Genomic DNA, 12,814 nt, shown 5'->3' with positions numbered 1-12,814 from the left:
CATAATAAAAGAAGCATGTATTTAGAAAGAGTGACGAAATGGGGATCGAGAGGTCTAGGTTTACATCGATCCAGTGAGGGTAATAGTCATCTAAGACACAAAAATATACATTTTATCTAAATATCTTTGTAATGAAAATAATATAGTGATAGCAGTATAGTCATTTAAGTGATGGCTTCTCTTAGAGCCCTATTTCAGAAAGGTCCCATTATGCTTTACTCCTTCCTTCCATAATCTCTGATCCAATCATCTCTCAGCATTTGTCTTTTTTTCTCTATCTATCCCACGTTTGTATCTGATTAGATGGTAAGCTTCATGAGGACAGGGCTGTCATGGAAACTTTGTATGTCCCCATACCTACCATGTTTTCTGCTCATAACTAATTGGATGCATGCACTTTATAACCACAAAGTACTCCATACATAAGCTAATGTTTTTTATTTTGCTTGTTGTTGATCAGTCATTCAGACACACCCAATTCTTTATGACCTTGCAGACCACTGCACGCCAATAATGACCATGGGGTTTTCTTGCCAAAGATGCTGTAGTGGTTTGCATTTCCTTCTCCCAATGGATTAAGGCAAACAGAGGTTAAGTGACTTGCCCGGGGTCACACAGTGTCTGAGACCAGATTTGAAGTCAGATCTTTCTGACTCCAGGCCCATTGCTCTATGCTTTGAGCCACCTAGCTTCCTCCCTTTATTATATTCTTTCTAGTTAAAATAAGCTCAGAAGGCATTTGTCCTGTAATTCTTATTTTTTTAAGTAGCAAATCAGTAATTTTAGCAAAAAGCAAGAGAAACCTTTCTTGGAATTGATTAAAGTATTCATGTAGACATAACAAACATAAATGTGATACTTGGAAATTCAGGTTGCTAAGAGACAGGATAAGTGCTACATATTGGAACATCTTTAATGAACACAATACAATGGTGCCCACCACGTTAGTCTTCCTTAGTCAAAATGTACAGTGTTTTCCTATTCATTAATAATAATTATAAACTTTATAGGTTTGAAAAACAAGTTAATTATATGCATTTTTTTCACTGGATTCTCACAAAAAAAAAAAAAACCCTGCAAGGTAGGTAGGTTCTATTATTGTTCCCATTTTACAGATTTTACATTTTTATAGGAAACTGAGGATGGGAAGGGTTAAGTGACTTGTCCCAGGTTTCATACCAGGAAATGTCTGAGACGATATACAAGCTCAAGTCTTTGTGGCTCCTAGTCAGTCACTGGATTGGAACTGTAGGTGAAAAGTGCAAGTAATTGTATATATTTGAGGTATTGAAAGGGAAGTTAGCAGTTCCTGAAATCCCCATGCTCCCCCTCACCACCCCTCTCCAACGCTTAAAGATCCCTTTATAACTTCCTTTTTTTTTCCTTGGAGCGGGGAAAGCAAGGAAATTGAGATTAAGCAGCTTGCCCAAGGTCACACAGCTAGTAAGTATCAAGCATCTGAGGGCGGATTTCAACTCAAATCCTCCTGACTCTAGGGTCAGGGCCCTATTCAGTGGGCCACCTAGCTGTCCCTAGCCTTTATAACTTCCTACAGTTTTGCTATTAAATGAATTAAGCAAACTTTCCATTGCACATAGTATTGTTGATTTTAATAGTGCTATTGTACAATTTTAAATGTCGTGCCCATTTCAAAATTACATGGGATTTGTACTGAAAAATAAGAAATGTTACAAAACAGAGTCCAGAAAACCAAGAGTTTGTAACGGTTTTATTATGTGTAAGTGCCTCATAAGGCCATAAACTGTTGAAGCTGTGAGGGACATTAAAGATCATCTAGTCCAACCTCCTCATTTTACAGTTGAAGAAATCAAGTCCATAGGCTAAGTGACTTGCCTAAGGTCACACAATTAATTCACTGCAGTCAGATCTGGGGCTGCAATCCTCTCGATGTGAGTTAATGATTTCCATACTTCTCTCATTTAATTTGTTTTGTGAAGTTGTTGGAAAGAGCTTCAGAATCAAATAACTACCCCATCAAACAGTTGCATGGAATTCTGAGATATTCCCAATAGTGTCAGAATGGGATTGATTTTTAACGTTTCCTAAAAAGGAAGTGAAGGAGCAGGTAGGGGGCACAGTGGATAGAGCACTGGGCCTAGAGTCAGGAAGACTCATCTTCCTGAGTTCAAATGTGACCAGAGACACATACTAGCTGTGTAACTGGGTAAGTCACTTAACCTTGCTTGCCTCAGTTTCCTCATCTATAAAATGAGTTGGAGAAAGAAATGGCAAACCACTCCAGTATCTTTGCCAAGAAAGCCTCCAAAAGGGTCATGAAGAGTCAGACATGGCTGGAAAATGACTCAGCAACAACAAAAAATAGAATGAATTGGGATTTAATTGTATCCTGAAGTCAAATGTTTTAAAGAACGTTTAATAATTCTCTTTCTATACTTCTAAATTCAATCAGAGGATAATGTCAAGAAGTCTTAGTTAATTGATAGCTTTCACAAATGACTTTCTCAAAAAGCTGATTATGCCACAAAGTATGAGTGTCTAATATGGATCCCATTCAAGGGTATACTTGTGTGTGTGTGTGTTTGTACACACAGAAACACACTTTCTCTCTCTCTCTCTCTCTCTCTCTCTCTCTCTCTCTCTCTCTCTCTCTCTCTCCTTCCTTTCCCTTCCCCTTCCTCTCCCTCTCTGTCTCCCTCCCTGCCTTCTTTCATCCCTCTCCTTGCTACTCTTAATCCACTATACGTGAATTTTTAAAATATGTTTCTTTCCCCATCTGACTTTTATAGCTATTGAATAAGGCAGGGAATATACATCTTTGTTTCCCCTTTCATCCAATACCTAATAAAGTTCTATACCCACAAGATGCAGAAGTTTTGAATGACAAGCTTATCAAGGGAAGTGTAGTAAGCAGAGATGTGGATGATTGTTTGTGCCTATCATTTGACAATTGAATACTCTTTTCCTTGATGTCTGGTATTCCATTTTCTTAAAAGAAGAGCAGGAAATGAGGTATTGGCACTCGTTATTTTCTTAGAATTATCTGTAACTTATCAGACAGGTGACAGAGTAGCAAAGCAAATTTAACATGTGTCACTACAAAAACAAATGATTAGTTACTAGTACAAGCTGTTTCAGTGATTTAAGAAAAAGTCCTTTGAGTTACTAATAATCAAAGGGACAGTTGTCAAAAGGGATGGATGTTAATCATTTTTCTACTTTGATGTTGATATAAAATAAAGCAATAACCTGAGAGTTAGAGGGTCACCTAAAGGGCTGTGGAGTGACGAATAGACTACTGCATATACCAAAAGTGCACCACAGTCATCCCAAAAGATGTCATGGAGAATGGATGCATTTGATAGATGAGATGGGTGAGTCACCATTCAAAGTGAGAGGGAAATCCTGTGTACTCTTATAAGTACCAGACCAAGTCATGAGATCTGGAGAAAACTGCCCACCATATTGGGTAGACTCCTTGTTGAAGATTTAGGAATGGCTAGAAACAGGAGTTGCATAAGATGACTGGTCTTCAGTCAGGGCAACTTGATTGAAGGACACCTTATATATTTATTCACTGTAAGATCATGGGCAAGACATATCCCATATGAACCTCAGTTTCATCATCTGGAAAATAAGTAATGATGCCTCACAGGGACATTGCAGGGATCAAGTGAGATACTGTGTATGGAGCAGTTTGTGAATCATAACTGACAATGTAACAATCCATTGATATTATAGATGTTGGGAGGGCAGATGTGGAAGAATAAAATGTTAGAGTAGTTAAGACATGAATACAAATAACCATTATAAAAGGTATCATATCAAAATGCAATGAGAAAAATAAAAATTTCAGAGGAAAGGTGCATCTTTGGCAGGAAAATCATGAAAGTTTCATTGAGGGGGTAGAATTTGAATTGGGTTCTACAGAGTACGTATGGACGAGACATGATGAACTGATGAGGAGCGGGAGAGAGGGGAAACAGCACCAACTGAATCACATTTCCTGAATAATGAGTAGGCTAGTTTGGCTAAAACGTAGCGAGTACATGAATGACTCAGGGAGTAAAGGGCGATGTGGCTGGAAAACCAAGTTGTGGCTAGACTGTGGGAAAATAATCTGATGGTGCAAAATGCCAAAAGTAGAAAAACGTGCTTTTCAAGAGAATCTTGTTTTAAAGGAACTCATAGAAGCTTAAAAAAAGAAAGCAACATATAGATAAAAATGAAAGTCTACCTGTAGCATAAGAAACTAATTTCAGTAAAATATAGAAGAAATAAATTTCATACCTTTATTGTCATCATGGTAGAAATTCGTATCTAAATTATTTTGTAGGAAATAGTAAAGATAATGTTTTGGGTTGTTTTGGGGTAATTTAATTTTGGAGATGATTTTAATATTAAGTTTTTGAACATTAGGAAATATTAGCATCATCACCCCACACTCCATTTGGCTAACCTCCTAATCCCATCCATTCCCAAATGAGACAAAAGAAACAATAATTGGCTTTATCCAATTAGAGGAGAGCTATTATTCCTAGAATGGATTCTAAACTAAAGTCATTAGGCTCATATCCCTTCTGTTGCTAGCACAGAAAGCTGTGGCAGTCTGCAATTGGCTGATGGCCTACCCAGTAGCGTGACTAAGTGATTCCAGACACTGTTGCTCCATTAAACATGCTGTGATCTTCATCCATCAGTCATTATAGTTGTTGATATAGACAAGTACTAGTAGGTTGCCTTTCAATTCCTTTGGTCTTTGATGGCTTGGTCTCTTTGGCCACTTCCATTGACTACTAAGAGTTCATTACAAAGCTTCATGTTTTCAGCTCTCTATATAACCATATATAATCTGAAGCCAGTTGATGGAGCCTGGGAAAATCACCCTATAACAGGGCACCTACTTTGCATTCTTGAATAGAGGCAGTTGGATGGAGTGCTGGACCCGAAGTCAGGAAGTCCTAAGTTCCATTGTGATCTCAGATGCTTAATAGCTGTGTGACCCTGAGAAAGTCATTTAACCTCTGTATTTCTGTTTCCTCAGCTGTAAAATGGACATTATATCACCTACCTTGCAGATGTAAGAAATGATACACAGTGGAGGGATGGGACAATCTGTTACATCAGAGAAGTGAGGAAGAGAGTTAAAGATAATCTCTGGCTTATCAAAAATGGTAGATGGGATGAATGGTGGTACTTCTAACAGAAATAGAATGAGAGGAACAAGTCTATGGAGAAGTTTTAAGTGTGTGTGTGTGTGTGTGTGTGTGTGTGTGTGTGTGTGTTGTGACTTTTTCTTTCTGGTGTGCAGTGTTGCATTGGTAGAATTGTCCTTCCACTATCACACTCTCAATCCAGCTAGCATATCATCATATGTTCCATTGACTAGTCATTCAACAATAAATGAATCCTGTTTTTGTTTAATTGTTTCAAGGTGAGGATACCATGACAGGAGATGGCGGGGAATACTTGAGACCTGAAGATCTGAAAGAACTGGGTGATGACTCTCTGCCCAGCAGCCAGTTCCTTGATGGAATGAGTTACTTGAGATACAGCTTAGAGGGAGGACGATCAGACAGGTATTTCCCTAAAGCACCTATTTATAGTGCCGAAAGCAAGTGATCATATGATAACTGATGATACAGGTTGTTAACCAATATACTGCCTGGAAGTTTTTCATGAGTTTCTGTTACTCTTTCCCTCAGCAAAATAAAAAGGGATTTGGGAAGCCATTGACAATTATTCATGTTGGCATTTGTTAGCTTTAATTTCCTTGGCTTTTTATTAGTTTCATGATTTCTTTGATGATAACTATATTCTGAAGGGGAACCATCAGGAAAGAAAATAAATTCCAGAAGGAAATTTAGTGATTGGAAGTAGCTTTTCCCAGTTGGGAAACCAGAATACCAATTCCAAAAGAACCTTACCTCCATGCATGAACCAGGTAAAACTTGGGACCTTTTAGATTTTATATGCCAATGGGAAAATGTATGTCTCTATGTTTACATATAAAAAGAGAGGGATAAAATGTATGCATAAAGATCTCTGTATCAGCATACACCTACCCCCCTCCCCCACAAAGATATGTAAATGATATCTCTTGGTGTACCGACTGAAAGAATTGGAGTTTATTATGGTTTGAGATATGTCAAGTAAAAACATTATCCTTATAACTGATCAAAAATGTATCTATTAACAGAACAAATCTATTATTATCATCAATGCAGAACAGTGAATGTTGCTAAGTACTAACATTAGTCTCAGGTTTATAGATTTTAGGTCTTTTAGAAGTTCTTTCATATTTCCGCATATATTCAGCATATTTAATCAAGAACTTTATTATAATATGTAACAGAATCCAGTTCTAAATGGCTAAGTGCTTGCAGAGTTTGAGTTATACCTTTGGGTATTAACCCAGTTTGGATTTTAACATCTCTGATCTAGCCTTCAACTTAAAAAAATAAGATTTTAAAATCCACTGACAAGCAGATGTTGGCAGTTTGATTCTGCTATCCTTGTAGAGTAGATAATTACACTTCCAACAACCAAAGCACCTTCACCTTGGGCTCTTTGCAAGAATGAATGATTGATCTGTTGCTTTTTTACTTTCAAAGTACTTAGGTGAGAATGGTTTTAGACTAATGGATTTAGAGACCATCTGTGAAATGGGAATGAATAGTTTGATGTGTCTGTAAATTGAACACTTGTCAGACAGCAATAAGATGAAGGAAAGGAAGAAACAAAATAAAATCCTCTTTCCAGACCCACGTTGTAATTTCTAGAATGCTAATGAGTCAGGGACTCCAGAGACATAGTTAAAGGAATAGTCCCATTGTCATTTTTTCTTTCTTTCACTGTATTTAGGCAAGGTAACCATTTTTCTTTCATTATTTCTCTCTCTCTTCCATTCTTTATTTCCCTTTATTTATCTTTTTTCCTTGGGGGTGGGGTATGCTTTCAATAGCACCATACCCAGGTAGGTATTACATGGCATGAAAACATTATCTTCTCCGATGCTATCATGCTACCCTTCTCCATCGCTCATTTGCTTTGTGAAACTGCTGATCAAACAATGTGGCTTGTACGAATTGTCGATTTGTCTTAAGGATTAGGATTTTTAATGTATTCAAAGTAAGCATTCTGCTGATACAACCAGCATTAAAAATTCAGGAAAGATATAATTTAGTAAGATGTGAATGTAATAAGATCTCAGAGGCAGAATTCTATTAGAGAGCCTTCCAGAGCCATTCTTATAATGCCACCTTGTGGTTGAAATTAAACATGATATCAAGACTACTGTGTAGGAAAAAAATATTAGGCTTTCTATAAAGTACATAGTTTAACAGTCTTGGAGACTTAGTAGCAATTCCTTTTTACCATGATCCCATATAAACAGTAAATGAGAAAAGGGCATTATTTGCATAGACAGCTAAAGTAGTGGATGCAAAATGAGAAAACATTTTGCCCTAAATATTTTCTATGAAGTTCTAAGGCATAAAAGGTTCTTTGAAAAATGTTTAATTCCTAAGTCATGATCATCTTCCTCAGTTGTTTAATCATTGAGGACGTCTTTACTAATCATTATTGTCAGTTTCAGGCATTGTGTTAACACATGTACAGCCAAAGGCTCTCAGAATCTTAGATGGAAATGTATGACATGGAATACCAGTGATGCTTTAGTAGCTGAATTTTTTTTTTTTGTTGTTATTTTCATCAGGAATTGTGGCTTGCATAGAAAGTGGTCACATCCCTGCAAAGTGTTGTAAAACATTGCATGCTCTGTGAACTGGCTCAATATTTAAAACAGGGGTAGGGAACCTCTGGCCCAGGGACTCAGGGCATTCACTTGCTGTGGCTGCCCTCCAGAAATCTATTCAGAATGGAATCTCCAGAGACTGGAGAATGTGCCGAGACCAGTTTTTTCAGAAACCTCTTCAGCCTCTCTTTCTTTCTTTTTCTTCCTCCATAGTTCTACCTCTGCTCTCCATAACTATGAAACTTCCTCTTCTTTCATTTCCACTTTTGTTTCTATCTTCTGTCTCAGTCTTCTCCTCCCACGTCCTCTCTGTTGTTGTCTCCTTTCCTTTTCTATTTATGTCTCTTTTCCTCCCACTTCTTCCGCTCTCTCTATCCCTAACCTAGAAATGACATTGAAGATATACATTTTAAAATGTATTTTAAAATATTATTATTATATGACACAAAATATTTTAAATACTAATTGTATTAATGAAAAAAGAAGATATATGCTTTGTTCTTAATTTTCAAATTAAACATTTGACTTTGAGATATTTCTCAAAGGAAAAAAAATGCCTAAAATAAAATATTCCATGTGCCCTTAAATTATTTTTTTTCTCTGGGTCAGTACCACTTGAGAAAAAATATGGTTCCCCATCCATGGTTTAAAATATTAAGGAAAAAAAGGCTAGTCATGAAGAATGGGGTCTTTAACTGCTCCTTAAGTTTAAGGACATGAATGGATGACATTTATGTGTTCTAAGTTGATTACCTGCTGCGAAAATCAGTAGCACAAATAATATGTTTTACTATTCACACATATGCACATACAATCTGAATGATTGTCCATCATTTTTGATACTCAAAATCAAATATTAATTATCTGTGCTCATAAAGGAAGGGCAACTAGATGGGGCAGTGTGGGGTTCAGTATGTAAGGTATACCTGAGTTCAAATTTGACTTCAGATACTTACTAGCTATGTGATCCTGGGCAAATAATTGAACCCTGTTTACCTCAGTTTTCTCCTGTGTAAAATGAGCTGGAGAAGGAAACAGCAAGCCACCAGAGTAGTTCTCTGCTAATAAAACCCCAAATGGGGTCATGAAGAGTTGGACACAATTGAAGTCACTGAAAATAACAACAAAAATAAAGGAAGGGAGATACAAAACAGCAGACAATTCCTGATCTATTTATGTTTGGATTTAACACCAGATTCTGATATACCCATCAAGTTAGAACACTTTCAAGCTCCAGCTAGCTTTAGAATTAAGTTCATTGCTACTGATTGGCCCAGAGCCTAGCTGGACAATATTGAAGGAGGCTTCAGATCACCATTGGTTATTGCTAAACTATTAATGATATTGTTAATTGTGAGTTGACTCTATGTTTGTTAGAACCTTAAAAAAGGTTCAAATAAATAGGAATACGCATATTTGGATGTAGTATTCTCATTGTCAGATCCCATGCTTTCTAAGAAGCATCCTATTTAGCATGTGTTACTTAGTTCCAAATACTGCTACTAATGAAATAATGTCCACTCATTCAGTCATTATGGATGGCTTCAAGGTCAGGAACAGCTGAAGTCAAATCCTTCCTTAGTTCGTTCCACTGATACATACTGGTTAAGTAACCATAGGCAAATTCCTTTATTTCTTCCTGTCCCCAGAAAACACTTTTAGACTATAAGTTACAATGATCTGCATTGACAGAGGGAGTTTTCTCACTGAGACTTCCCTGCAACAGTGAAATTTTAGGTCCTGTCCTTCCATAACCTCCATCTTCCCAAAATGGATGTGCCTAACCCCTAACCTTTAAACTGAGGTTTTTGTGCTCACTGATATTAAATGGATAGAATATGAAATAAAATGTGATTTTCCTTTTACTTCTAGTTAAAATGTATTAGGTCACACATGATGCTAGAGAACAGATGAATTACAACTTTGTTGACCGTATACATACAATAAATAATTCAAGGCTTACTAAAAATGGAAAACACTGGTTATTCAAATCTCGAAAGTCCATTCTGCAGTCAAACCCCATTCTTTTACGATATCCATAGGTGTTTGATCGTTTTCAGTATGAGCTGGCAGATGTCATGTCTGTGACCCCAAGTTCAGAAGTAGCTTTGTATGCTCTTTTGTCTCTGATTGCTTCAGCTACCGGCATTATTAGGGTCAACACAAACAGTGCCTACAAAAAAGAAGAGGGCTTTTCTTTTCAAGTGGCTGGAAACCCACAAGAAAAGCTCCATTTCCGCAGGAAGCATGCAGCTGGCCAGAATTCACCACTGTGTACCTTCCAGGGGAGAGCAAACACCAACTTCACAGCATTAATAGGTTCAGAAAGAGTGACAGAATGAGTGAAAATGAAACGTGTTTGGAAACTTTACTTTCACTTTGGCCTTTCCTCCAGAGGAATGACTACTTGGATCCTAACATTTTTTTCCTCTAAATTTCAGTGAGGTTAACATCATAACCTCTTCCAAGAGTCCATAGAGGAATGATTCCCATTTTTTTTTGTGTTCCTCATATGGGTGGTTAAAGGAAGCCAAGTGTCTTGTTTAAAATATTTCTAGTTAGAAAATGAATCTGATTGAGGACCAAGTTTTAACTTGGATTCTTTCCTACTTTTTCCATTGAATGCTAGCAGCTAGTCAAGAGATGTTTTGAGTTCAGCTCTCTGAAAAAAAACAGAAGTTAGTGTTATGATTGTAAGGGTTTTCATCCACAGTCACTTTTTTATGCTCCCCCTGGAAGTCGCATTATCAGCTAATAGCATGCTTTTTTTCACTCTCCCTGCTCTGCCTACCACCTCATCCTTACAAAACTGCTACTGCTGCTGACTTGTGGCAATGACTTCCTGGCCACCTACCAGCCTTCGATCCTTCAGTTCAGACAGGTCCCACACCCTGAGCCATGCCTCCTACCTGAGAGACAGTGCCATGATTGATGAGACGGTTGTGATCCCCAGCCACCAGGTATGTGGAATTTTTTTCCTTTATTTTATTGCTTAGTGGTAAGTCTCTGTGTTCTCAGGTTGTTTATTAATAGAAATGTACCGAAAAAGAGTTTTAGTCATTTTATGAATAATAGATTAGCTGAAATTTATTTAGCAAGGCAGCAAGCCTGTATCTATGAATTTAAACAGAGATTAATCAGGAGAGATGGATTCTTGTCCCAAGTCTTCCACTAACTGCCTGATCTTGGACAAATCATTCGATTTCTCTCGGCCATCAGTTTTCTCATTTGTAAAATAAAGGAGTTGGAGAATGTATATGTGACAAGTTTAATCTGCATTATTAATACTTTCTCCATCACTTTCTTAAACCTACACAATTAGCAAAATAATAAACCAAATCCTGATTTTTAGCATTTGCTGACTTTCAAAGTACAAGAGCACACACTGAAAATTTAGCAGTTGGTTCTACCAAGATGGTTTGAACAGATGATTATGAAAGTCCTTTCAGGTCCTAAAACATACTCAGATTATAAAAATGTGCATTTTTTCATATATTTGTTCAACTGAGCAGGGCTTTTGATTAAGTTAGACTGCTAAAATCATTCTTAAATTCAATGACATTGCATTATTATGAAAGATATGGAGAACCAGTTGGGTGCCTTGTGTAGTAAGAGAAAATCCTCATTGCATCATCTTCTGGTCAGATGAAGATAATGATCATTTTAAATTATGGTTTAGATGCTGGAAAAAGGGGTACCATAAGAAATTGCATATGTCTTTTGGACACTTCCATGATTAATCAATCAGTAAACATTTATTAAATGCCAAGCGTTGTGCTAAGCACTAAAGATACAAAAATAGAAGAGAGTCCCAAGAATCAAGAAACTTACAGTCTAATGGGGGAGACAGCAATGCAAATACATATGTGTATATAAAGCAAACTTTATATAGTATAAATAGAAGGGAAGGCATTAGAATTAAGAGAGGTAGGAGAAAACTGCCAGTAAAAGATGGGGTTTTAATTGGTTTAGGTGTCACCGACTTTGGAATTCCAAGAACAGAGCTAGTCTTAGTTTTGCAAACCTCCAAAGATAAATTTGTTTGTCCTTAAATAATTTAGTCATGGTTCTATGAAATGGAGAAAAAAAATTAAAGATATAATTCTGTAATATATATTGCATCTGTCCCTTCCTTTTTATCACCTATAAAATGGTCCTCATAACCTTTAACATGAACTGTTATGGTGGTCACCCAAGGGGTCTTCCTGCCTCCTTTCTCTACCTATCCAACCCATCCTTCACACAGAATTAAACTTCTAGCATACAAATATGATTACATCACTTCTATGTTCAGAAATTTTAATAACTCCCCATTGTTTCACAAAGAAAACACTGATTCTTTGTCTTGGCATTTAAGACCCTTCCCATGCCAATTCCAACCTACCTTTGCATGGTCCCAGTATCCCATGATGTCAGCTTCATCCTTGAAGCTATCTTTGCTCTACTCAGATAAAAGCATTTACTTCCCTCCTCAAATTTTCCTAGAGCACTTTGCCTCTCTCCTTTCCTACCATCACCCTTTGATCTTACATTATAATTATCTGTGTACATGTCACTTATTCCCCAGAAGAATGTAAATTCTTTTTTCTTTCTTTTTTTAAAAAATTCTGAACTTAACAAGCAACAAATAAAATGTCCACTCCTGTATACCTTACAGAGCATAAGAATATCATACATGAAACTGAAAATCTATCATGCATAGAACTTGTTTTTCATGTTATGCAAGTGATAAATTTGACATCTTTCAAAGGTGTCCTGCTTGTCTAGGATTCCTTTTGGTCTTTTAAAAGTTCTTTTAAAGGAAATTGTTTGGACCCTAATGCTGCCTCCTCTTTCTTTTCCACCTAATAGATTCTAGTATATGGAGAAAAAAGAAGAAAACCAGTGTAATAAATACTCATGGTCAAATAAAATAAATTCCTACATTGTGCATATCCAAAAAGCTATGTCTCATTCTTCATCTTGAGCCAATCCCTTATCTGTTAGGTTTTGGGTAGCATGATTCACCATTGATACTCTTTAGTTATAGTCAGTCATTGAATTGATCAGAGTACTTAAGTCTTTCTAATTTTTTTCTCT

The 12,814-nt window shown here is 36.7% G+C and overlaps 1 protein-coding gene across 37 annotated transcripts in view; it reads left to right on the top strand.

Annotated features, from left to right (window-relative positions):
- Positions 1–12,814, top strand: part of ANK2 (ankyrin 2) — a 763,693-nt gene that overhangs the window by 677,245 nt on the left and 73,634 nt on the right. For 31 of the 37 annotated variants that reach the window (XM_072624644.1, XM_072624649.1, XM_072624647.1 and 28 more), the window contains 2 exons: positions 5,414–5,558; positions 10,593–10,695. In XM_072624644.1, the coding sequence (XP_072480745.1) occupies positions 5,414–5,558; positions 10,593–10,695 (248 nt within the window). The remainder of the gene's footprint in view (positions 1–5,413; positions 5,559–10,592; positions 10,696–12,814) is intronic. The other 6 variants (XM_072624640.1, XM_072624629.1, XM_072624666.1 and 3 more) reach the window with 1 other exon arrangement.

The sequence above is a fragment of the Notamacropus eugenii genome, chromosome 7 (genome assembly GCF_028372415.1).
Source record: "Notamacropus eugenii isolate mMacEug1 chromosome 7, mMacEug1.pri_v2, whole genome shotgun sequence".
Classification (NCBI taxonomy): domain Eukaryota; kingdom Metazoa; phylum Chordata; class Mammalia; order Diprotodontia; family Macropodidae; genus Notamacropus; species Notamacropus eugenii.
Note: the sequence above shows the minus strand (reverse complement) of the source record. Positions and strands in the feature narration are given on the sequence as shown.